General features: G+C 49.9%; 1 protein-coding gene across 1 annotated transcript in view; it reads right to left on the bottom strand.

The window, feature by feature from the left end:
* Nucleotides 1-26,101, bottom strand: part of ALDH1A3 (aldehyde dehydrogenase 1 family, member A3) — a 33,854-nt gene that overhangs the window by 3,058 nt on the left and 4,695 nt on the right. Inside the window, exons 2-12 of the mRNA XM_012642722.1 lie at nt 25,304-25,408; nt 23,124-23,264; nt 18,533-18,662; nt 18,208-18,269; nt 17,167-17,295; nt 14,949-15,062; nt 12,817-12,919; nt 10,338-10,522; nt 5,192-5,356; nt 3,657-3,814; nt 2,791-2,865 (exon numbers count right to left, since the gene is read on the bottom strand). Coding sequence (XP_012498176.1) covers nt 2,791-2,865; nt 3,657-3,814; nt 5,192-5,356; nt 10,338-10,522; nt 12,817-12,919; nt 14,949-15,062; nt 17,167-17,295; nt 18,208-18,269; nt 18,533-18,662; nt 23,124-23,264; nt 25,304-25,408 — 1,367 coding nt within the window. The remainder of the gene's footprint in view (nt 1-2,790; nt 2,866-3,656; nt 3,815-5,191; nt 5,357-10,337; nt 10,523-12,816; nt 12,920-14,948; nt 15,063-17,166; nt 17,296-18,207; nt 18,270-18,532; nt 18,663-23,123; nt 23,265-25,303; nt 25,409-26,101) is intronic.

Here is a 26,101-nt window from a genome sequence, read left to right as displayed (position 1 = left end):
TGTTCATAATTTATTAACTTAGTAAAGAAAAAAAATAAAGTGATAAAATCATGTTGAATTAGCACATAACTAATAAGTCCAGTATTAAAATAATTCCTATAAGAGTAAGTACATAAATCCCTTCATTCTATTTCTGCAGTTGCTTCCCTGGTTCAAGTTCTTGCTGCTCTGATTCAACCCAATGTGGTGTCTCCTAACTGATTTCTCACCCAGTTTCATCCACCTTGACATTCACAGCCACCCATGAACCCAGCCTTTCTTCCATTAAACCTCAATAGAATGTCAGGGGTGGGCAGGGACTGGTGATCACGTTGTTCACTGCCATATACTCAGTGCCTAGGGTCATGCCTGGTGCATCAAAAATACTCAAAAAATATTTGCCAAGTTAACGAATGAACAAATGAGCAAAATTAATGACTGAACAACATTTACCTCTAACGAGTGGGATTCAGGGTTAGGGGAAGGAGGCCTTGACTTTCCACATATCTCTCTTATGTAGATTTTTTGGTTACTGTATCATTTTTATTAAAAAGCAAAACAAAAAACCAAGACGAAAAGCGCCCAGGAGGAAGAGAAATTGCAGGCTCCACACCAAGACCTGCACAGAAACAGACCCTGGAGGGGCGCGTGCGTGGGTGGCCAGGGATGGGGAAAACCATGGAATCCACCGCATGAGGCTCCAGCCTAAGAAAAAGGGAACTTCTTGCAACATGAAGACATTAATTAGAGACAACTGAAAACGGAAATTGGTTTTCAAGGCAGTTTCCAGGCTCCTTGTGAATTACTTTAAAATACTTTATCAAAAGCCTTGAGAAAACATATGCCAAGGGCCCAAAAAACAGACACTCAAAAAAGTCCCAATTATGGCTAACTGGCAGGATGAAACATGGACCATGTTCAGTGAATACTCACCAAGCCCTGCCCTGGGCCATGCCAGGGGCTGCTAAGGAGCTGAAGGCCCAGTTAGGGTGGTAGGCAGGTCAGGGAGAGGTCAAATCAGAGGGCGAGTCGGCACACACCAGGGATCAGGTGGGCCCCTACACCCGAGGACATTTGCTTTGGGGACTGGAGTTCTTGCTGCCAGGCAAGGGCGTGTCTAGCCTCTGGGTTCCCCAGCCCTAACAGCCCGTCTGGTTGAAGGTAGCAGATCAAAGGAGACAAATGACCATACAAGCCCTGGTTGGCTTCATGCCAGGTCCAGACAAAGGTGACCCCTGATGAGTGAGGCCCTGCACGGGGGTGGGTCCAAGGACTTAGCTACCAGCATTCATGCCTGACTCTGTCACTTACTAGCTCCCTGCGCTGCTTCCTCAACTGAAAACAGTTGTACCCATTGCACAGCTGGTTGTGAGGCTGACATGCATTAACGGGTACAGTGAGCTTGGATGGAGCCTGCCACAGAGTCTGTGCTTGGCAAATGCCAGCTGTCAACAGCAATGTCGCTGTTGGGGGACCCTGGAGGGGACCCTGGTGACCCAGCCCCTGCCTCCTGTGCCCAGAGGGCAGGTGGGTAGAAGAGGTGAATGAAGCAGAAGCTCATAGAACTCAAATACAAATGAGCCGCCAGAGGGAGGAAACGCAGTTCTGCAAAGGGTCCTCATGGCCAAGAATTTACTGGCGGTCCCTGAAGGGGAAATCAGTTACGGGAACAAGGCTGAGACCAATGGACACACTGCACTCAGATGTTCAGACGGCTCTAGGGTATTTACCCTGAGTCAAGGATGGCACCAGAAGGTGGGCCTGGGGTGTGGGGGGGAAGGGACCTCAATTCCATGCAGACTGGCCAAGAGCATGTGTGCAGGGCTGGAAGCCAGCCCTGTTCCTTCTCAACATCTTTAAGAATCTCGAAGGGAAGCCATGCAAAGGCCCCACCAAGGCCCAGCTGAGGGGAGGTATTTGAGTCTGTTCCTGCCGGAAGATGTGCAAACAAGTACAAGGTAAGGCATTTTTATATAAATAACACAAACTGTTTAAATCAAAGGAAGAGCTTTAGAGATGTCCCAGGAACAGCCCTGGGATGTTGTCACAGATGGTTCCTTGGGAACACTGATCTTAAAAGATGTTTGTCCGCAAAGGCTAATAAAACTCTGAGCACCGCTGAGAAGGACACAGAGAAAGAAGACAGTGTCCGGCTGGAAACCACAGCGTCTCCACCCCCAGGGTGCTCCTTCCGGCTCTGGGCCTGGGCCAGACACGAGAAGGCCCATCCATGAATCTAAACCTATGGAGCCCATTTCTGCAGCAGGCCAGGCGGAAAGGAAATGAGGAGGGGTCTGCAGTGGGTTTGCACACACTGACGGGCCACTGACGCCCCACAGGAGGGGCTGCCATACGCCTCCCAGAGGGCACCCGGAAGGAACCGGAATCACCCACGCTGTGCCCCTGGGGCCCCTTGAGGCGGGGCCGGGCAGGTCCGGAGCCTGCCCTGGGTGAGAGCCCAACTTCCCTGCTGAGGGTGGGGATTTGTGTGAGTAGTGACGTCCCACGTCTGGCACAAAGTGTACTTTTTCAGTTCCGCCTGTGTCCCCATCTAGGGAGCTTCTGGCAAGTATCCCCCTGGCGTGATGGGTGCTGGGCAGGACACCAAAGCTGAGGCCTGGAGGAGGCGGGCTGAGGATGAGGGTGGGGGTGGGGAGGGCAGAGAGAGGGGAAGGGAGGGGTCCCGACTGGCCCCAGAGGGACGTGGCTGACACACAGAGCGGAGAGGCTTCAGCAGCCTGGAGCTGCCCGAGTCACTGCCTGTAAATCTAGTGGATCCCGCGGAAGGCTCAGAATGATGGAAACACTTACAGTTCTCTGCCATTTCCCGACATTTTAAAGCCACCAAATGGAGCCTGTGCGTAGATGGCGTTGTAGCAGTTGATCCTAGAAAAAGAACGCAAGGATGCTCACAGTTACCTGCGGAAGGCCCTGCGGACCTCGGCATGCCAACTGCCAGGTACTGGGCGCAGAGCTCTGCCAGTGAGTGGCCTTTGCCAAAGTTTCAGTGATTAAAACACAGGGTGCTCTCACCTTCTGCCTTCTCATTTTTCCCATCAGAAAGTAAAATTTGAATATACTTAAGTATAGAACTTTTCACTGGGATAGGAATGGAATGAGAATGGGAGGGAAAAGAAGAGAAAAATTATGGCATAGGGGAATTGGAATTAGTTTGGAAATGAGACAGACCTGGCCCCAAAGTTCTTCTGCTTCCTGGTTATATGATGCTGGGCTTGTTGTTCAACCTCTCTGAGCCTCAATTCATTCATCTCTACAACGGGGATAACAATACATAACCTGCAGAATTATCGGTGAGGCAGGGACTAGTACCCATGCTTTGCAGAAGGGCATGCACTGCTTTTAGAATCAGAACCAAAAATAAAGTCAGCGGGGCAGTACAGCATGGGTCAAAGGCATGGGCACCAGAGCCCGCTCTGCCATCTACCAGCTGTGTGACCCTGGGCAAATCACTCAACCTTTCTGTGCCTCAATTTCTTCATCTGTAAAATGGAGACACAATGCTACCTACCTCAGAGGGTGGTCACGTGGATCGAGCAAAGCACTTCGACAGTGTTTGGCACATAATATACAACTAGAAGCCCTCTGTTAAGAGAAGAGTAATGAAGCTAGCCAACAAGCAACTCATGAGAGCCGAAACGCACACATATGCAACTCACCAGACTGTGCCAGACTCCAATGCAGAAGCCAATTTCAGGGCTTTGTCCAGGTTTTTTGTGAACACGGCTGCTGTGAGTCCATAGTCAGTGCTATTTGCTCTTTTGATCACTTCTTCGATATTTTTGAACTTCAGTATTGGTTGCACTGGTCCAAAAATCTACAATTAATTGCAAGAATGGCAATGAGGGGCACGTTTGAATGGAAATGTCCACTCTGATCAGGCATTTCCTTCTTTTTATGCCTTTCTCATATACCCAGAATGCACACAGGCATGAAAAATGATGATTGGAGAAGAAGGACCATCCGAAGATATATTAAGCTTCGTGATGGTTGAAATCTGAAGGGAAGAATTAAAATGAAATGAAAATAAAAAATAATAACAAAAATGCACGTTGCATCTTAAAATCTCTCATTGTCTTCAGGATTTCTGAGGACCCCCAGCCCAAGAGCCCTGAAGTCACCCATGCATGTTGGATGCACAGAAGACAAAACTTTTGTATAACTTTTTGGAAAGTTATCTCTAAAGACATTTACAGGCTTGTTGTAGGGTGGTGTGCCCTGACTGCTTGGTGCTGTGTTTTCTACCAAGGAAGATGCTCTAAACTGTTGCCATAATAATTCCCAGGGGAGGGAACGAGACAACCTTCACTACCGTCTGCAACACAGCAAAGAAGAGGAAATGGACGGATTAAAGGCTTGAACATTTAATGGTGATTTTGAAGGGAGTTTGTAATTGATTCAATATTAGGCACTGTTATAACCCAGCAGGATGGTGTCCAGCCTGCTAAAATGCCTTCCCAGTGTCCTCAGGACCTCTCGTCACAGGATTTTTAAAGAGCTGAGCTTTATGCCATCACGGCACAGTTAGTAACCCATAAAAATCTCAAGGAGAAAGTCTATAAAATACCCGCACCAGGAGGTCCTCTGCAGTGATTCATTCTTTCCTGTGCCCCGAAAGACCACATCCCAGGGTCTACCCTCCCCGCCCCCGGCAGAGGGTTCTCCTCTCATAGATTCTGGTGGGGTGGGATGTGGGTAACCAGCTCCCATCTAGCTGGACAGCGGCCTTGAAAGACAAAGTTAGATTTACACTCTTATGGGAGTCTCCCAATTTCCATCAGCTCCAAGGATGTCTGTGGTGGAAACCTTCCATGTGAACTCTAGCTGGGACATGCTCTTTGAATGAACACGTTTCGTGGAAGTTCAGTCTGGGGGAACCGAACGCAGCTTTGGGCCCTGAATCGCTTCCTGGCAAAACCCACAGGTGGCGACAGCTCTCCAGTCCGGGCTGCAGGACCAACTCAAGGGACTGTGCCAGAAGACTGAAGAGGGATTGGCACTCCCCGGAGGCCACGGCGACGGGTGCAAATGGAGCACCTGTTGTACGGTCCTTAGGGTTTGCCTGTGGCAGGGGGGCAAGATGGCTCCCCTAAGGGCCCCAAAGGAGAGGGGAAAGGCCACACAAAAAAAGAAAACGTTCTGGGATCCCTGGGCCCTAGAGAAGAGCTGTGTGAAAGGCCCCAGCCCCATGTACCTCCTCTTTGGCAATTCGCATGTTGTCGGTCACTTCTGAGAAGACAGTGGGTGTGATGAAGAGCCCCCTGTCTTCCATGGCCGAGCCCCCACATTCCAGCTTGGCCCCTTCCTTCTTCCCACTCTCAATGAGCTCGAGGATTTTGTCGAACTGCTTTTGATCAATCTGCAAAACACAAACGGGAAGCACAGCCTGGCTTCCTTGCGGGCAGTGGCTGCGTCTTATGTTTTCAACGGCCTTCAGCATTATCGGCTGCCCTGCCCTGCACGCTCTTGTCGAGTCATAATCCATGTGACAGATGTGCCTTGTAGGCAAATGTTACTCCGATGCCCAAATCTGGGATGTTCAGCGCAGGGGAGAGATGGGGAGATAGGCGAGGTTCATCTCATCCTCTCGAGGTCTGGGGTTATTCACATATCTGGGACTCCTCTCCATGCTCGGAAGCCAGCCCGTGGGTGACACACAGTGTGAAGTAGTCACACTCTTGCTCTCCCAACTCTTTACATCCTACTCAGGTTGCCAGATTTTTGTTTATTTTTACAGAGAGGGGGTCTTGCCATGTTGCTCAGGCTGGCCTCAAACTCCTGGGCTCAAGCGATCCTCCCACCTTGGCAGGTTGCCAGATTTAGCAAATAAAAATACAAAATGCTCAGTGAAATTTGAATTTCACACATGATCTTTTAGTGTTATAAGCATGTTCCAAATAATATTTGGGATATATTAATACTTATGCAAAAAATGCATTCATTGTTCATCTGAAATTCAAATGGAACTGGGTGCCATGTGTTACCTGGCAACCCTGCACCCTGCCTACTTGGCACCAAGGATCAGGGTAACAGGAACTGGGGTTCTCCCTCCATGCTGCAGAGGAGAAGTGAGCAGGAACGCTAGCGCCTCTATTCAGCTGCCCTGGAAACAGAGTGGAGTGAGCCTCACAGTGGGGTGCAGGGGCTGCTCCTTGGTGGGTGGGGAACTAGCTCATCAGAGAGGCTCCACCTTTTGCCATCTTGTCTAGAGGAGTTTCCATGGCTGGAGTTTGCCCTGTGCCACAAGCCTAACACCTGGCTTGCGGACATGGCGCCAGCTGTTGTCAAAAGGGCACCCTTCTGGGAGACTACTCAAGGAGGACAAGCTCTTTCGGCCTGCCTTCCACGGACCCTTCTTCCTAAAATCTGAGGGAGCCCTGTTCTCTATCATGACCTGTTGACAGTCCCCCACCTCTTTAGCTGGGAGAGACAGAGCTTTAATAGGTTTACTGTGGCTGAGACTTCTAGATAGAAAAACTAGTTTCATTCCATAACTTTAAATAGACAAACAACCCGTATGGTGCACCGTGGCTGACTGTCCCTGGGGAACAGGCTGGTTTTCTCAGAAAGGGAAGGCATACACCATGCATGTTTCTTGGCCAACCATCATGAAATATAGATCCAGCATTAAAATACTGACTTGGATCCATACCTCACACCTTATACCAGGATAAACTGCAAATAGATCAAAGATACCACCATGAAAAATAAAACTATGAAAGTTTTAAAATTCTCCCATGTGGGAGACCGCTCCTGCAACTCGGACCACTGATGATGGCCTTTCTAGGACTTGAATTGCAGAAGCCAAAAAAGAAAAGATCAACAGATTTGAGTATGTGAAAAAAAAAAAACATCATAAGGGCAAAATCAGCACAAGCAAAGTCAAAGGGGGAAAAAAACTGGGGAAAAATATTCATAGAAAGTTAATTTCTCTACAATGTATGCAAAGAGGTCTTAGAAGTAATGAGAAAAATGACCAAAAGCACAAAGGAAAAATATGCAAAGCAAATGCACATTTGAGAGAAAAGGAAATACAAATGGCTTTTAAACATAGGATAAGATGTTCTACCCTATTCATTATAAGAGATACACACATATTAAAACTAAAAGAGATACCATTTTAAACTCTCAGATGGGCAAATATCCATATTTTGTTGGTAAGGCTGGAGCCACAAACAAGCTTATAACAATGTTGGCAGGAACATAAGTTGGATCATCCTCTCTGGAAGGTAATTTGGCAATGCTTACAGAGATTACAAATGTGTTCCCACTTAGCAACCTCACTTTGGGGAATCTGTCCCAGGGATTTCCTTGTGCGTGTGTGAAATTTCATACTCTGTGGCCTTGTGTGTGATTGCACATACCCACGTTAATCAGAAGATGTTATTTAAATTCTGGTGGCTTCATACAGCAGAATTCTATGTGCATATGAAAAAGAATGAGGTTCCCATGCACTGGAATAGAAAGTTCTTCAAGTTAATGACCAATAAACAAGGCGTAAAACAGCATAGCTATCACGCTAACTTTTGTGTGAAAATCATGGAAGGCATCAGAATACATATTCATGTTTGCTAGTGTACACATGAAGAAATCCTGGAGGCGTACATGAGAAACTAAGAGCATGGGATACCCATAGCGAGGAGGGTAAGAATCAGGTGTATGAATGGGCCTGAGGAGAGGAGGGAATCCTTTCACTATAGACTTTCTTTGCATGTTTTGTGTTTTCACCCATGTGTATGTACTCCCGCACCAAAAAAGGAATGACATCAACTGTAGTGGATTTAGTAATAGATCAAGGTTCTCTTGACTTTTCTCTGGGTGAATCAAGTCTCAGGTTAACAGTTCCAGGTGCTCGGCTGGGCGCAGTGGCTCACGCCTGTAATCCTAGCACTCTGGGAGGCTGAGGCTGAGTGGGAGGATTGCCTGAGCCCATAAGTTCGAGACCAACCTAAGCAACATAGCAAGACAGATCCCATCTCTACAAAAAACAGAAAAATTAGCTGACATGGTGGCACATGCCTGTAGTCCCAGCTACTTGGGAGGCTGAGGCAGGAGGATCGCTTGGGCCCAGGAGTTAGAGGCTGCAGTGAGCTATGATGACACCACTGCACTCTAGACTGGGTGACAGAGCGAGACCTTGTCTCAGCAAAAAAAAAAGTTCCAGGTGTGGCTGAGTCTCTCTCCTCCTCCTGGGGGCCAAGAGGGCCAAAGGGGCTTCATCAAAATACAGGTCCTGACTGGCTGCTGACCATGTACTGCCTGGAAGACCCCATCTGTCCTGCAGGCAGCGCTGGGTCCCTGGGGAAACCCTACGCATCCAAACTCAACACGCCCCGGTGAGTCTGTATGAACACATTGTTTAAATCTAATAATCCTCCATGAAATGTCAGCTGGTGCCTTACAGTCCAGGAGGGAGGACCTGCCAGGAAGTGAGATGACGCAGCGGGGCATAACACCAGAAACAGGGAAATACGGCCCCCAAAGGACTGGCCCAAGGCCGTGCTCGGCTCTCGGCCGGGAGGACGCTGCCGGATCCTGCCCCGGCCAGGTGGCCTGCATGATGTTTATGTGCCTCGTTGCTCAGTTGCCAAATAAACCTGAGTGATTTTGGAGCATTCCAGCGAGCGGCTCACCCGCCGTGGACAGAGATCTAGGTCAGCTAGCTGTTTTACAGGCATGAGACAGACAGGACTATTTAGACAGCTGTAAGTCCTCTCAGAGTAAAATCTTATTACTCTAGATGAAAAAGCACTTTGGAAGAAAAAAATCCAAAGGCGTCCTAAAATAATATGCTGAGGTTAGATGGCTTTCGTGAGCTTTCTAAAGGACTCTGAGCGGCGGCACGCAGGCACTGATGAAATCAACACCCATTCTGCCTCAGTGTGCTCTCCTGGAAGAGAGTTGTGTATCTGGCTTCAGAAGTCAGGACTGAAGGACGTGGAAAGAGACTTGCAAATAATGATGGGGTGAAAAAGGTTTCCTTGGTCTGGGGATCAGCTCACATATTTCCCACTGCTTCTGGATTAGCTTTAAAATCACGGTGGATTCGATAATGACTTGTGGTCGTGTTTGCGTTCAGATCTGAAATCCAACCAAGCCCATCAGACAACCTTGTGTCACTGGCTGCTGGGTTTGGGGCGGAGGCTGGGCAGGCCATGACTGGGGACGAGGAATGTTGGACTTAAGCAGAAGTACAGCTCCAACCAGGGTCACGTGGCATCAGAGCAAGCGCGGTGGGTGCCGTGGCCAGAAACACACCCCTCTTCCACGAGGTGCTCTCCCCTTCCCCGGCCAGAGCTCCCTCCAAGGACAGGTATGCAAGACTTATCAACATGGCCCGAAGCCTCTCTCACTGCCACCTAGATGGGAGAGCTTGTCATTTAATGCTCTTCCCTTTTAAAAACAAAACCTACTCTTTATTGAGTCCTCCCTAGGTGCCAAGAAAGTCTCATAATATGCATCTATGACTCCCATTTTCCAGATGAGGAAACTGAGGTGTGGAAGGATTTTGTTACTTTCATAAAGCCACAGAGCCAAACTGGAGCTTGGATCTGCGGCCTCCCACGTACATGCGGTGCCAGCGCAGTGGGGAAGCGGCTTACACACAAGTGGGTAAGTCACAGTGCACGTGATTTGAAATTTCATGGCTGGGCCAGGACTTTGGCTAAAAGCAAAGTGGGTTGCTGTCGAGTCCATTTCAATAATGCATGGGATGGTCAGGCTGCCCTCTTTTAAATATTTATCCATCTGCTTCACTTCATAATTAGCAAGAAAGTGATACAGGATGTGCCGTTTTCAAGAGGATATTAAACCCTGTGGTTATGGTCATTTTCATCCTGGCCTGGGCTTCCCAAACCAGGCTTCCAGAGACGCTCTCCTACGGCCTGGAGGTGCATCTCTATCCCCTGAGCCCTCCCCATCTGGGATTCTGTGGTTTCTGATGGTTCACCTTGTCCTGGAACACACGTGGCCCCCTTGCCTGCACTCTGCTGCCTCCAGCCAGGGTTACAGCCCCTCTTCTGCACTAGACTATCGGGCGAGACACCTCTGCCTGAAGCTCTCCCAGGGGCTGGGTGGCGCAGAAGGACGGCTCTCTGAGGGCTGGAGGGTGCAGGCAGATGGCCTTCTGCCCGGGGAATGGCTCCTTCCCGCCACGCCCCTGTGTGTGCAGCCCTGTTTCATAACCCCACGGGGGCCTGACGAGGTCGTATTGCTGATCAGCTTCCAAACAAAAGCCTCAAGTGCCAGGGCAAGTCAGAGAGGGACCCTGCACAGGGCCATGGGACTGCCTGGTTCAGCCCCAGATAAGCACCAAGGGTGCAGACACATCAGTAGGTTACCTGGGGCCCCTGTTCGGTCCTGACATCAAAGGGGTCTCCCACGGGCCTTTTCTTGGCATACTCCACACTCCGCCTGACAAACTCTGCGTAGATCTGCTCCTCCACGAACACCCTGGAGGCGGCCGTGCAGCATTGGCCTTGGTTGAAGAACACTCCCTGATGGGCACACTCCACTGCCAAGTCCACTGGAGGGGGAGCGGGAGGGGAGGCAGGCGGCAGTGAGAGGAAGCGATTAAGTCGTTAAAGCAGGACTGGCGACAGCTGCAAGTCTAATTGCCCGCACTAGAAAACAGGCCCCAGGACGGCTGCATTTCAGAAATTAATTTTGTCCTCAGCATTTCCCAAACAGAGAGGAAGGGAAAAAGGATATTTGGGTTCACCAAGTTTGGGGTTAAATCAGTCCCCTGACTGCAGGACTTCTCAGTACCTTTAATATGCTATGGAATACAAAATTGTAGCACTCCCTATTTCACTTGCCCATCAAACCCTCCCCTCCCCCTTTTCTGGAGGACTAATGATACACAGAATAAACTTTGGTAAGCATTGATGTAGGTCAATTGTCAAGAACTTTTAAAGGAGCCAACATTTCCCACTTTGAGTAAAAAAATGTCTTACTATGTAAGGTAACATCACTTATAACTTAAAAATGGTTTTTAAAAAGGCACTGATTCTGTGTGGGGAGGGCTGAATCTGAATTGCAGAGCTGGCACTGAATGAAAACCAGTTGCTAAAAGGGAGCTAGAGGTACTTAGAAAGTAAAATCTTCGGGGATAGTTTATGGCTAAGAATAGTAATGGGATGTCATTTACACTTGCAGAGGGGCTTTAGCGCTCAGCCCTTGGCTGGCTGTTCAGCAGCCCACACTAGGGCTTGCACAGAGCAACGCGAGGGCCCCCATGGCTGGTCAGGGCTCCAGGCATTGGAAACTGATCCATCCCAATTCCACTGGGCCATCTCTGGGAGACTCTGCCCTTGGCTTTGAGAACGAGGCCACTGCTGTTTGGTTGGGTGGTCTGCGTAAGTTTCAGTGGCAGCAGGACCGCACCATAAGGTTCTTGGCCCTCTCTGTACCCCTGACTCCTGCAGTCAGCCAGCCCAGGTGCCAACTCGAAACTGTCTCCCCTCCAAAATAATGAATTCATTTCCCAGCCCCTGACAGGAGCTGAGGGTGGCAGCCGAAGGGACAGCGAAATGGTGGCTTGTTACCCTTGATGCCTGGGATGCCACTTATGTCAGGATGTAATTTTGTGGACTGGCACTGCCCCAGTGAGGAGCAGGAGATGGCTACATAGCATGTTTTTATGACCCTTGTAAGTAAAATCAAGCCCCAAGCAGAATGAGTCCTGTGCTTTAGCTGCAGTTTTCCTCCCCGGGAAAACTCCCGTGCTTTGATGGCATGAGAACGAAAACCAGGAGTCCTGGCTCTTTGGATTGCAGTTTGGGACTCCAAATGTGGTTCACAGTGCCAGAGATGCTCCAACGTGGCCCCAGGAACTGTTTGCAACACTAGTGGTGCTTCCACAAGGGAGCACCGACCCTGGCAAAAAATGGGCAGTCCATCCTCAGGCCCCACTCCCCTTGCCTTCCTGGGAGCTTGTTTCCTCCCTGTTCTCTCTCCCATCGAAAGCCAGCTGCAGAGGGCAGTCACTTATACCTTAGTGAGAAATTGTGCCAGTGTCATTTTTCTCCGGGATATTTGCAATTCCAACCTTATCTGAGTGTGGAATGCAAGGCTTTGTTCTCCCTGACAGGAATTTCTGGACAGGTGGGGAAGGCTATTCTTTAAGGTGAAGGTGCTGCAAGGCACTTGGGAAATCGCACCTTTTGATAGCCGACCCTGTCGGCGGGCGAATGAATGCCCAGCGTGGCCCTTTCTGCCCCCTTCTGGACGTGGCAGCCAACAATAGCATATATTTTAATATTGTGTCAAGTGTCTCCAGCAAGACACAGGCTGCTCCCCAGCTGCCGGGCAGGTCGTGTTCCCAGGGAAGGGGTGGAGCAGGCAGAGAACCGGACCACGGGGGCATTTGTAAGGATCGGCTGCCACTGGCCCCTGATTTGACAGGCCTGAGACAGAGAAGGAAGGAACATCTCAACTCTCCAGAAAGCCTGAAGAGGTAGGAGGCAGTAGTGGCGGGGGGCAGAAGTATGAATGCCTGGGAGTGGGCAGCCCCACCCTCCCCGGGGACCCTGGATGAGAAGCTCTGCAGGGACCAGAAGGTAAACTTCATCTTGAGAGGCAGGAACAGGCAGCCCCTCTGGCTGCCACCTAAGCCATGTCCTTCCCAAGGCAGCTTTCTGGCAGCTGTAAAGTTGCCTGCCTGTGGCAGGGTGACCGCAGGCAGGATGACCCAGGGTGGGAGCACTCCCACGTGTGGGTGTCTCTCTCTCAATTGGTTCTGAATTCCGGCCGGGACGTGGGGAGAGATTGGCAGGTGCCTGGAAGGCCCCGCACAGCCCGGAAGGGGAATGGACTCACGGTCGGCATCCGCACACACGATGCACGGGTTCTTCCCCCCCAGCTCTAGCGTCACCCTCTTCAGGTTGCTCCGGGAGGCGGCTTCTTTAACCAGCTTTCCCACCTTCAGGATGAAACACAGAGCAGAGTAAACCTTGGATGTGGCTGGACCTGGCCCAGATGCACACATCGGGGAACTCCGGACCAGCCCGGGAGGCAGCGCTGCCACCGCCTCCCTGCCCAGGCGCACTTCCCTCTGCTGGCCTCGCTGGCCTCTCCTCTCAACCAGACCTCGGCGTCCTGGGAACCTTGTCTGACTGCTGCACTCACAGGCGTGGATGGGAGTTTCTGGAAGGCCCCACAGCTGGCTAGGAGCAGAGCCGCCTCCTCACCTGACCTGGCTCCTGCCCCTCCGAGCCCAGCTAGTCTGGCAAAGGGACCAAAGGGTGACCCTTCCATCCCTTGGCAGTGACATCTGAAACTCCGAAAGCCCAACAGGGCAGGTGGTTCTACTTGTCTCTTTGGTGTAATCTGAGGGAGCCTCCAAGAACGAGAGAAATAGTGAGTGCAGCTGACCTTTAGGATGAGAAGGAGCCAATTTTCTGGAAACAGACTCTAAGACTGAGGCTGCCACAGGTGGGCAGGGAGAGAATTGGTGAGCTATGAAGTAACAGCAGAACTGCTCAGACAGGAATTCTCAACCCCCCCAGTGTGCCCGACTGAGGGGGTCTCTCCCACTGTCCACCGCACACCAGAGGGAGGTGGCCCAGCATAATTTGGTGGCGTATCCTGGGCAACAAGTAAAGCCAGGTACCATGGACTTAGAGCGGGGAAGACCCTCGGAGACTGCCGCAGACACCACGGCCCAGAGCCAGACAGCCAGCAAGGGGCAGGGCTGGGCTCTTCAGGGTCCAAGGTGTGAGTGCATTTTAGACATCAGCAAGCTCATGGGTGGTGGCCTGAACATGGGCTGGAACTGATCCACTGTGACAATGTCCCCAAAGAGAGTAACAGCATGCATCAGGGCTGCAGGAGGGGGCCCAGGCTCCTGGCTGAACTACACTAGGAGGGAGATGGGGACGCTAATTGTGCTGATTGCATGGGAAGTGTTTATTCATTTCTCTTTAAGTACAGAAGAAGTACTTCCTCGCTAAAAATAATTCCACATACAGATGCGTGTAAATTAAAGCTCCCCTCACTCCACACCCCAGGACCCACCCCAGAGGTAGCCATGGTGATAGTTTCTTAGGATCCCTCCAGACAGTTTCTATTTCTACACACACACACAGAAACACACACACACTCTTTTACTAATGAGATCAGATTGTGGATAATTTCCTACAGTTCGCTTTTTTGTGCTTCAACAACAGACCATGGTCAGCGTTCCCTGTTGTGATGGCTATGAAACGTTTCATAGAACGGATATAACATACTTGAAAATACGTCCCTGAAGGCTCATGAGAATATTTATCTAAGCAGTTCCTTCAAAATGGAACTTCTGAATCAAAAGTCTCTCACTTTAAAATTTTCGATGGGTGCCATGAATGCCAATTGCCTCCCACCGTAGGGATGGTGTTGGTGAGTGCCTGCTTCCTGTGTTCTCAGTGAGGCCATTTCAGCGTTCACCAATCTGACAGACTAAAGGACAGTCTGATTTTCATGTGAATTCGCATTTCCCTAATGACCAGTCAACTAGGTTCAGCTTCCTGAGCATTCAGTATTTCTCTTCTCTGTGGGTCCCCTTTCCCCACCCTTCTGTCTTTTTTTTTTCATTGATTTGTAGGCGTGCTTTATATATGAAGGATGTAAATTCTTGGAGCGCTACATACATGACAACTGTTTTTCTCCCAGCTTCTTATTTATCTCTTAACCTTAATCATGATGATGTTTGCCATATGGATATTTTACATTTTTATTTTATCTTATCTCTCATTCTTTTCTTCTGAGCCTTCTGAGTTCTATTTATTTAGTTTGGAAACAGGGCCAGTGACTTTTTTTTTTTTTACTGGTTGTTATGTATAATACTAAAACATGGTCAAATTTAGAAGAAAAACGAATCGTATTTGACCCTGTTAAAGGAAAAGTTCACGCATCTCCAGTTCCCAATAACACGTCCGTGATGACTTTTGCCAGCAGCCCGTGGGGAGAGTTACCTCCGTGGAGCCGGTGAAGGCGATCTTGTTGATCTGAGGGTGAGAAGAAATTGCTGCTCCCACCGTGGGCCCAAATCCTGGCACGATGTTCACTACACCTGGAGGGAACCCAACCTGGGAAGAAATCGAAATGGCATTCAGAGGAGCAGAAGGGATCGCTGTCCGCCACAGACCCGCGTTTGGGCAGAGAGAGCCGTGGCTGCGCGATGTCCCTGAGCAAAGCAGCACCACCACAGGGAAGCCTGGGCCCGGCTCACGCGTCCACCCCAGGACCCCACCAGTCAGCCTAAGGCCCCCTGGGAGCCGACCTGGGCTTCTCATCTGCCACCAGCAAACCAGGGTGCGGGCTGGGCCAGGGTGAGATTCCCACTCCTCCTCCCAGGCAGGGCTCCCCACCCCACTGAACAAATGTACAGTGATACTGCAAGGTGGCTGTGGCCCTCCTGTGGTACAGCACCATTCTCTGTGTGTGTGTATGTGTGTGTACATATGTGTTCATGTGTGTTTGAGAGTATGTATGTGTGTGCATATATGTGTGAGAGTGTGTGCATATATGTGTGAGAGTGTGTGCATATATGTGTGAGAGTGTGTGAGTGTGTGCATATATGTGTGAGAGTGTGTGTGTGCATATATGTGTGAGAGTGTGTGCATATATGCGTGAGAGTGTGTGAGTGTGTGCATATATGTGTGAGAGTGTGTGTGTGCATATATGTGTGAGAGTGTGTGTATATATGTGTGAGAGTGTGTGAGTGTGTGCATATATGTGAGAGTGTGTGAGTGTATATATGTGTGAGAGTGTGTGCATATATGTGTGAGAGTGAGTGTGTGCATAGTGTGTGCATATATGTGTGAGAGTGTGTGCATATATGTGTGAGAGTGTGTGTATATATGTGTGAGAGTGTGAGTGTGTGCATATATGTGAGAGTGTGTGAGTGTATATATGTGTGAGAGTGTGTGTGTGCATATATGTGTGAGAGTGAGTGTGTGCATATATGTGTGTGTGCATATATGTGTGAGAGTGTGTGAGTGTGTGTGTTGAGGGGAAGAGAAGTACCTCAGTCACAACCCCTTAGGTTCAAAGGCACATGCAAAATATCCTTCCCGAGCTTCAGGTTTCATTTTTAAATCAGCCCCATTCATGTTCCAAGCGATGACAAAATATCACTCCCTTGGAATTCTCTGCTTGTTCAACTTGGGTCACACCTGGAGCCGGCTCTTCCTGAAGGCGGGGCTGCCATTTCTTTCCCATGTGCGCCCCGTGTCTTGCACATACTAAGCCTCTTCATTAGCCACGAACACCACAGAATGAACGAGGTGGAGGATGCTATTCCCCACGTGTCCTGTGTGTTGCTTACAACATATTATTTTAGAAAGTCAAGATTTTGGGACCTGGAGCTTGAGTCTTCAGTGTTACAGGCACTATTTTGTGATCTCGGAATCTGTAAGTCTCATCAAGGTGACTTAATCGCATCCCATATCCCCAGTGGAAGGAAAGCGGAACATGGTGCGTTATCAGCAATTCCACCCTTGCGTCTAAGCAGTACGGGCCTGCATTCCGGTGGTATCTGCCTGGCTAAGAAGTGAAATGAAAGAATCTTTTCTTCTGTCCCTCTTTTCTTCCTGTTTCTGTGTCTAAATCTTTGCTACATACAAGCTGGTGACGGGATGACTAAAATGTGTTGCCAGGTATGTCTGGAAGGAGGTGTCCCTTTGGGCCACTGTTTCCCTAAGTTGCGGCTGCCCAGGGGAGGAAGACGATTGCCTGCAGAGCAGAGGGCGCTGATGAGGAGGCGCCTGGGGGACCTGGCGTGGCGGCAGCTACTCAGCTGCAGCTGGCATGGTCACCCCTCCAGAGAAAAACAGACCATTTCACACACCACCAATGCAAAGCCCAAAGAGCCTCCGGAATATTTGGCTCCCTTTTGGGTGACCCTCCTGCAAATTCTCCAGACAAAACACTGGGTCCTAAACCATAGGTTTGAGCCCATAATAAGAGTTAAGTGTTCTCATTAGGACCACTGGGAGGAATGGAGTTTCTTCCAGCTCAGTGACCACAAGCAGGAGAAAGAAAGTGCAGTCGCCAAGCCAAACACAGGGAGTCATTCCCTTCCCACTCCACTGAGCAGGCTGCCGCTGTCCCATCTCGTGACGGTGGCCTGGCTCCTAGGAGTGGCAATGTTATCAAGAACACGTAGTATTTTCTTTTTGGACGTCTTACCTCTTTGATCAGAGAGCCGAGATGCAGGGCGGTCAGAGGCGTCTGCTCCGCCGGCTTCAGGACCACCGTGTTCCCACAGCAGAGGGCGGGCGCCAGCTTCCACACCAGCATCAGCAGGGGGAAGTTCCACTGCGACAGAACACAGGGCCTTGGGGACCCGGATCCACCCCCTACCCTGTCCCACATGCTCAATGATATCTCTGTGGAGGACACTTGCATTTCATGGTCTAGATTTGGGTATAAGGGGTCACATCGGAGCGTTCAGTGACCAGAGCCGCATCCCTGCGCAGCGCTTCCTAAACGGCATTCTCGGAGGTGCCGGTAGGTCGCCTTTGCGAGGAGGGTTTTGCTGTATGTGTACGACCTCCCCTCAAAAATGTCTGCGGGAGGGACGACATCCTCCTTCCCTCCATGGAGCACTCTTCCAATCCTCACTGCACGCCGCCGCCCGTCTCTCCAGCTCTCCGCCCAGCTGTCGCTGCAGTGGCCAGGGGGCTTCCCAAACACAGGAGCTGCATCATTGCCCTCCCTGGGCACCTACAAACATCCCCACTGCCCAACGAATAAAGTCCCAGCCCCTCGGCAGCCCAGGCTGCTGGAACCTGGCCTATGCCACCCGACGCGTGGACCCATCCTCTCCCTCACTTCCCCCTGCCCGAATGTTCCTGCTGTGCTTTTCCAAGTGGCCCAGCCACTTCCACACCTTTGCCCAGGCCAGTACTGCTGCCTGGAAAACCCATTTTCTTCCTGAATAAGTCTTTCTTATTGGGAAGGCCCAGTTAAGAGACCACCTCCCTGGGGGTGCTGCCACTCCTGACCACTCTGGCTGGAATCCCGGGCACCTTCATTGCACGCCTAGAGAGCAGGAATGGGGTCTCGTCCGTGTCCAGGGCCCTCGGCACGGAGCGCCATGCCACAGAGCAAATGCTCAGTCAATGCTGGTGCAATCGGATAAAAACACAGCAGAAACTGCTGCTAAAGGACACAGGGCAGTGGGGCAGATTCTTCATAGAATCTACCGAGAAAAGCTGCCGTACTTACTGGAGTGATGGCCCCGCACACACCGATGGGCTCGTGCCTGGTGAAGCACACGACATTGTCATCTGGAAGAGGGTTACATGGTGGGGAAGGAGACACTCAATCAACATTAAGAATTTCAAGTAGTAAAAAGACAAGAAAGACACCCAGAAGCCCACAAAAGTGCTGGCTCCACGTCTTGTCTGTTACACAATGAAGTGATTTGAACTCAATTCCAAAAGTGAGGTTGCTTAGAAGAAGAGTCGGCACGGTGCCATTCGGACCTGGATTAACGAGAAGACAGAGCCCCAGAGAGACCCCAGAGGAGGCTACGGTCCATCCTGCTCACCTGTGGGGATGGTCTTGCCCTGGATTTTGTCTGCCCAGCCGGCAAAGTATCTGAGGGTTTTAATACAGCCCTCCAGGTCGATGAAAAAGGCGTGAAGGAACGGCTTCCCCGTGTCCATGGTCTCCAGGGTCTGCGATAACAAGATGACATCTGTTTCAGACAGAGCCTGCTTTTCTTTTTCTTTTGAATGGTCGGGTTGTTAAAAACAGGGAGTGGAGAGGTGGAGAGGGAACAGGCGGTTGGGGAGAGAAGGCAGTCCTAGGACAGGGCTCTCTAGACCTTACAATTGTATGAGTCCTTTCAGAAAGCATGACCCTAAATTTAAAATGGGCCCCGTCCCACATTGCAAGGACAGCCTTTATTTCAAAACACACAAAGCCGGGTCGGGTGGGAGGTTGGGGGTGTGGTGTCGTCGGCCAGAGCATGGGCATGCGTCCCCCTTGGGGACCCCCGGTTGCAATGCTGATTTGAAGGCTCGCTGGGAAGGAAGACACATTCACGGCTGGTCTTCCACCCAGAGCACAGTCGCCTCCGCTGTGCGACCCGGACGCGCATGCTTGTGCCTTCCCAGGAAGCTGTCTGAAGGTTAGCTGGCTTCAGGGTGGCTGCAAGGGGGCTGGCTTCCTCTAACAAAAGAGAAAGGGAAGACGTGGGCTTTTCCATCTCGGCCTGGCTGGCCAGTGTGGCTGTGGAAAGTGACCGAGCCCAAAAGGGCTGCTCCACGAGCGCAAAGATGCAATCCCTCCCCACTGCGCGGGAAGCCGGATGCGGAGTCGGAAGGGAGCAGGCTCGCCCTGCTGGTGAGGGAGGTGCTCACCCAGGGCCAGTGTGCAGCGACTCAATGGCAGGGATTCTTTTCTATTTCTAGCCTGGGTGGAAGAGAACCCCTTTGTCCCTCAGACAAGCGGCCCCAGTTGAGCCCAGTGCTGAAACCGCCAGTCATCCGTCTCTGCAGGAAGTGGCCATCCTGACACATAGCCCAGGGCTGGATTCTTGCTGAAGAGTCAATGGAGTGAGATGATGACTGAACAAGGAAGAAGGGCCCCTCCTCGTGCCCAGGACTTTAACCCCAGTGCACTCCCACGTCTCACCCCTGGGCGTGACGTCTCTAGTCCCATTTCAAGGTGCAGATGCTGAGGCCATCAGAGCCCAGTGGTTCTGCCAAGGCCACCCAATGGGTCAGCAGCATGGCCGGCACCGAATCTGGGGATCTGACTTCCAGCCAGCACAGCGACCGCCCTTTAGGCCACTGCCCCTGGACATTTGCATCTGGAAAGACTTTGCTGCAGGGAGAAGCCACGTCCCTTCAAATAGGAGGCAACCATTTCTGATTAGCTCTAGCTGAGTGGCCTTGGGTAAGTCCCTGAATCTCTCCCTGCCTCAGTTTCCTTATCTGTAAAATGAGAATAATAATGGCAATGACCTCATGGTGCTAGTGTGAGAGTGAAAGGAGTCATAGTGCACTGACCAGAGCATCTGCCAGCAGCAAGTGCTGTGTAACTGTTCAGGTGATAACTGTGACAGTTACAGTGACTATTATCATCTTCCCTTTAGGCACCAGACAGTGTCTGGCAGTCCTCACCTGGGGACCCCAGGAGACAGGACTGGTCTGGGTCCAGGGTATGTGCCCTACTCCCAGCAGCTGCTACTCGGGGACTGAGTCAGGCCAATGTGGCATCGAGTGCTCTTTACTGTTGGTTTCTGTTGATTTGCATTCTGAGTTGGAACTTTTACTTTTCCAGGAGAAACCTAGACATTGCAAATCATGCCAAAAGATCTCCAGAACTGGGCTACCTCAAATAGTATCTACACATCTGTCAGTGAAACCAGGAGTTTATTCTCAGCCCTTTCCTGGAATGGAATAAGAGAGAGGACTTCTGTCCCCAGTCCTGGCTTACCACCTCTGGTAACCTCGGAGAGCTTACTTAACCTCTCTGGGCCTCAGTTTCCTCATCTCTGCAATGGAATAATAAATACTATAGGTCAAATGTCCATAACAAGCTGGGTGCATGGTGAGCATGTTTAAGCATTGGCTATTACTTAATTTATTGTTGACTTGGACAAGTTTTCTCACTGGAGTGACAACACGAAGTTGCCAGGTTGGTTTTATGGAATCTCTCCAAGCAAAACCCAGATCATGATAGGTTTAGGCAAGAAATTGTTTAAAAAAAAAAAAGAAAAGATTCACAGATGAATAGATGAATTAGTCCACAGGACTAAGTCTGAGTAATCGAGTGTTAGCTACTGATTGAAACAGTCGCCTTTTAAACAGCTTGTTATCGTGGCTCCGTCATGGGTAAACCACAGCCACTCCTCAGTTTACTTCCTTAAACATTTTGAGAGAAAACTGTGCCTTCTGAACACATTGTAACCCTCAGATACTAAAGAATGATGAAACATGCTGGGGGGACGGCCCCTGTGCTCCCCGCACACCATGGGTTCAAATGACGGGGGCCAGAAATGGCACCTAGGCTGACAAGGAGAGTGAACGGGGAGGGCCTCCCTCGCGGAGCTTCCCAAATCAGCACCCCAAAAGCCAGAGTCCGGGCACAGGGTGACTCAGCAAAGGAGAGAAAGTCAGGAGCCACTGGACCCACCACATCTGTTTCCAAACATTCAACACAGAAAAGTAAATACCGGCTCTGTCAAATCACTGAGCCAGCAGGAGAACACGCTGCCTGAAAATGCAAGGAAACCATATCAAGGTAGCGAGTGAGGGGTGCTTCCCTATGATGTGGTTGCAGTTTGAAAAACCATATTTGCCAGTAATTCTCTTGTCTCTTTCATGTTGTGGCAAAGAGCTGGATCTTATTTCTTGTGGGCAGCGAGGCCCCGATGCCAGGAGCGATTTGCCGGGTTGTGTTCTGAGTTCCTCCAACGTGCTCTGTCTGCTATCAAAACACAGTTGTGCCGTGACAATGGGGCGAGCTGAATGAAGGTGGCTTTGCAGCTGCTGCTCCTAAGATGACACTGAAGCTTGAGGACCGGGTGTGGGGGGTGCCCAGGGCACATCCTCTCTAGCCGGCTATTAGTCCACACGGACATTGCCGACCGATGAGCTCATGCTGGGTGAAAACAGAAATGTTTTTGAAAAAGCCAGTTTGGCAGCTTGAGGGTTGAGGCTGGCTTTCTTGCAGGAAGAAACCAGAGGCTCCTCAGAGAGAAAGCTCACCCGGGGAGGGAGCTACCCTAACCTGGCGAACATGCCGGACCGGGAAGGAAGGAAGGCGAGCTCGAGTTTCTGTGCAGATGATCCCTCAAGGAAACGCACCCACGGGCAGTGCCTGAGAGTTGCTCCGCCCCTAAGAAACACATTCAGGGACCAAAGCAATTTCAGGGTCCTGGCTAACACTCTCCTTTAAAGAGTGGCCACTCTACTGCTTGTTCCCAACATCAGGAAAAACCATTTTTCCAAATCAAAGGCCAAAAAAGAGATTTCCTTCCCTACAAACTGTGCCTCAGGGTCTGGAACAAGTTTTAAAAACAAGAGTCTGAGCCGTACAAGGGCAGGATGCACAGATGCCAAGGATCTCAAGGCCCAAGGTGGCCCCATGATGTCCTCTGATTACCCACCTCAAGACCAAAGGAAGGCCTGAGGATGCTGTTAAACAATGCATTAGCAACTTATTAATGCCGTCATGGCCCAACCTCATGGTGCACTAACATACCCATCTTACAGCTGAGGAACTAAGGTATCTAGAAATTACTGGCCAGCAGGGCATGTAGCTGGGATTAGAGTCTGGGTCTTCACATAGCATTATTATGATAACTGCTATTATTAATAATAGCTATCGTCTATTTAGTGCTTACTACATGTCAGGGATTCTGCTAAGAATTTTAAATCAATTGTTCTCACAATACTTAGATATCATTATTAACGACACTTTATGAAGAAATAAATCTCAAGGAGGTTAAGCAGCTTGTCTAAAGCCACACAGCCAGTAAGTTGGAGAGGTGGGATTTGAACCCAGGTCTTTCATACTCTGAGGTTTCCTATAACCAGGGTATCCTGCCCCTACTACCATTACACACATACTCGCCACTGCCGATTTCAGAAGTGATGACATAGGAATGATTTTAGGTCATACGGGGACACGTTTTCTATGTTAAGTGGTGGTATTTATTTTATAAGTACTTAAAAAAATAAAACCAACATATTAAATCCATGATTTCATGAATATTGGTACTTAGGATGAGGTTACACTTAAGTTTAAAAGGAGTTAATATAAAAAAGGGAAAAAAGAGTTAAGTATGTAAGTGTACAGGTGGGACCAGGATATGGCCCAGCCTGCGGTGACCATCTGTGAATGTCCCAAGTCTGAGAACCACTGTGTAGCTGAACTTCCTATAGGCAACTTCTTGGTCAAGAAGCTGAGCTGCAGGTGACAAACGTCTGACTTCAGAAGGAAAGGGATGCAGTCCAGGGACACAGACACCTGCCTACCACCTGAGAGCTATATCTCAAAGGACAGAACAGATTCACACCCACACAAAACCTGGGCCCTCAATCTTTTCTCCCACGCCCCGCAGGAAACAGGACTCTCAGTGAGGCTGGTCCGTCCCACACTGGCCCCCGTGTGTGTGTACTCACGGCCAGGATGGTGCGGTCCCTCTCAACGAGGTCGGCCAGTTGGTGCAGCAGGCGGCCACGGCTCAGGGCATCCAGCTGGCGCCATGCTGAGCCCCTCTGGAAGGCGGCCTGTGCAGCCTCCACGGCCTGGTCCACGTCGGGCTGAGTGGCCGAAACAACAGAGAGAGGGTGTCATCTTTTGAAGCAACTGCAGTTTGGGACCACCTGGCTGTCAGTTATAGAGAACAGCAGAGTGGTGCCTCTGTCTTGGGGTACAGCCGAGGAAGCAGGGGTGGCGGACAGGCTGCAAGCAGCAGTGAGGTTTTAAATCACATGAATGGCTGGGGGCTTTCAAGTGATTTTTTCTTTCTTTGTGTCTTAAGTCTTTTCTGAGTTTTCTGTAGTGGCCAAGTATCAATGTTCTTTCTGATTATAAAAAGCATTTAAAACTATGTTTTCAGTCACTGACCTTGAGTATTTTTCTTGGTGACCTAAGTATGAAAAGATTTTCTACTCACTAGCTCGGTTTGAACCCATGCAAGCCTGTCTGTCGTTCACAAATTAGGTGGGAAGTGTCTGTCTTGGCATTTTATTCCCTCTGGGAACTGTGGCCCAAGAATGAGAATAGGGGAATTCGTGTGGATTGCAGAACTGACCACATTGGAACAGTCCGCAGACAGGGAGGTGCAGCAGCTACCACGGAGGCCTGTTTTCTCCCTCCAGCCTCACCTACCCTGTGGGGGCAGAACTGGGTCTTTTGTGCACTCATAGAATAATTGCAACAGAACCTTCTTCTTCAAAAGAAAGAAGTAAGAACTGTATAGAGTAGCGGTGTTCTTTCTTATTCTGAGGGCGATGGGGCTTCAAGGCTCTGGTTGCTGATGGGCCATGGCTCATCTCGAAGGCCCCTCCACACCTCTCTCTCTGGGGAGGTGCAGCAAGCAGCAGACACCAGGCACCAGTCAGGAAGGGAAGCCACTGAGACTCTGTGTCTCCAGAGTTTGCTTGAGGATGAGCAGAAGCTTTGGCAAGGGAGATGTTGGGACACTGAATTCCCTGTCCCAGGCTCTGGGGTGGAGGCCAGGACCTCTCCAGCTGTAGGGGCGGGTGGCCTCTTGTCTCCAGTTACTCAGAGCAGTCACCCAGACCAAGGTAAAAAATGGAGCCTGGGGCAAGGGTCTCAAATGACCCTCCCAAACACCTGTATGGGGCACTTGGGAATCTTGAAGTGCGAATCCCATTACACATCACGCCCTTCCTCCCAGGCCCTCACATTTTCGTATGAGCTCCTCTGTGCTTTCTCTGGAAGCAGAGCTTAGCATGGGGTGCCACACAGAGGAGGGTCTGTACAGGTGGGACCACTGTGCATTACACACCTATGTAAAACTCACCGGTGGGATAAAACCCAAGCTTGCTCTGTAAACGTGCCCCTCCCCACCCATGGCCAACATCACCAATATGCTGGTTAAGAGTCAGTCTAGCACCCCAACAGTTGAGGGGAGGTTTATTTCTCCCTCCCCTCCGTGGAAGAACTTTACCTCTAACCTTCCGCCAGTGGCACTGACATTCAAAACAGACTGCACGTTCTTGAAACGTATAAAGGACACATCCAGAAGTCCCTTAGCTTCTATATCATAACACAGAATCTGCACTAGCAAATAGGGTTATAGAGATAACAGCTTTCTGTGCTCATGTTAAGTTTCTGCTAGAAAAGAAGTCTGGTGGTTATGGGATGTTATTCCTACCCCCACATCACTTGGGTAGCATGTCTTCTTTCCTTCAAGTCTATTTTTTTTTTTAAAGTGTCTCCTGCCAGAAGGCTGCAGTTGGTGAAACACACCAGCCGGAAATGCTTTCTGGAAAGATTCTTTAAAGTGTCCAGGTTCAAATAATTGATAAAAACCTTCCCTTTAGCCATGTGAGGAGGATAGCTGAGGTCATCGTCATAGATGGGAAAACATCTATCAAAGGAGAGTGACTTTTTGCAGAGGATCGTCGGTAATCAATCCCAGCCTGGCCATGTGTCTGAGCAGCACACACCAACTCGCGCAGCAAGCCAGCCTCTACCCCGAGGGTGGGCCAGTTCTGTCTCATAGCTACGCCAAACTGCTTCCTTATCCTATGGTTATGTGTAATTGAATTACTTAGAGGCAAAAAAAAAAAAAAAGAGAGAGAAAAAAATAAAAAACAAAAGCACCCACCTTATCTCCTTCTTCCACATCACATATTTTCTCTAGAGTCGAAGGGTTATATGTGGCAAACTTTTTTCCACTCTTGGATTCATGCCATTCATTGTTGATAAATATCTAACCAGGAAAGGAAGTGTAACGAATTAGGTTTAAATCAAAATCATATCATTTCAACATGCTGAGGACCTTAGGTAACGTCTTGTCCGCCTTCCCCGCTGCTCCCTGCGCCCCCTGGACATTTTACAGATGAGACCTGGGGGCTGGGGGAGGGGACAGAGCACCAGGGTCACGTGAGCAACAGATCGCTGGGGACAGACTCAGAATTAAAATGCAAGTTTTTGTCACAATGAAACTAAAGTCATTTAGAGTTTTGTCTAAATTGTTATTGTTACTATTAGCAATAACATGAATTCACAAGAGAATAGCTGAGTTAAATAGTTAAATAGAGAGTCGGAATTGGACCCTAGGCCCTCACAGACTTTGGGGGAAGTTTAAATAGGTTTATATATAGGAAGTCGCAAGCAATCCACCTGCCCCTGAAAGGTAAGTAAGCACTGAGCACTCCCTTCCTCCCTCCCACTGCGACACCCAGTGAGATTGCCAAGGACCTTGCCTCATAGGAGGATCTTGCCATTTCCTGCCAGTAGTTTCTAATACCCATGAGCACACCCCTTCTCTGCACTCCCTTTAAAATGTATGTTTTCATGTTGGGTTTGAGAAAAGCCAGCGTTGGAATACAAAGCTAAATATCTGGGTTAGAAAATGTCCAGGTTATATTAACAGACACAGCAAATAATGGTTTATATGCAG

This window comes from Propithecus coquereli, unplaced genomic scaffold, assembly GCF_000956105.1.
Source record: "Propithecus coquereli isolate 6110/MARCELLA unplaced genomic scaffold, Pcoq_1.0 Scaffold184, whole genome shotgun sequence".
NCBI classification, from domain to species: Eukaryota; Metazoa; Chordata; class Mammalia; order Primates; family Indriidae; genus Propithecus; species Propithecus coquereli.
The sequence above is the reverse complement of the archived record's forward strand: the minus strand, read 5'-3'. Positions and strand labels throughout refer to the sequence as shown.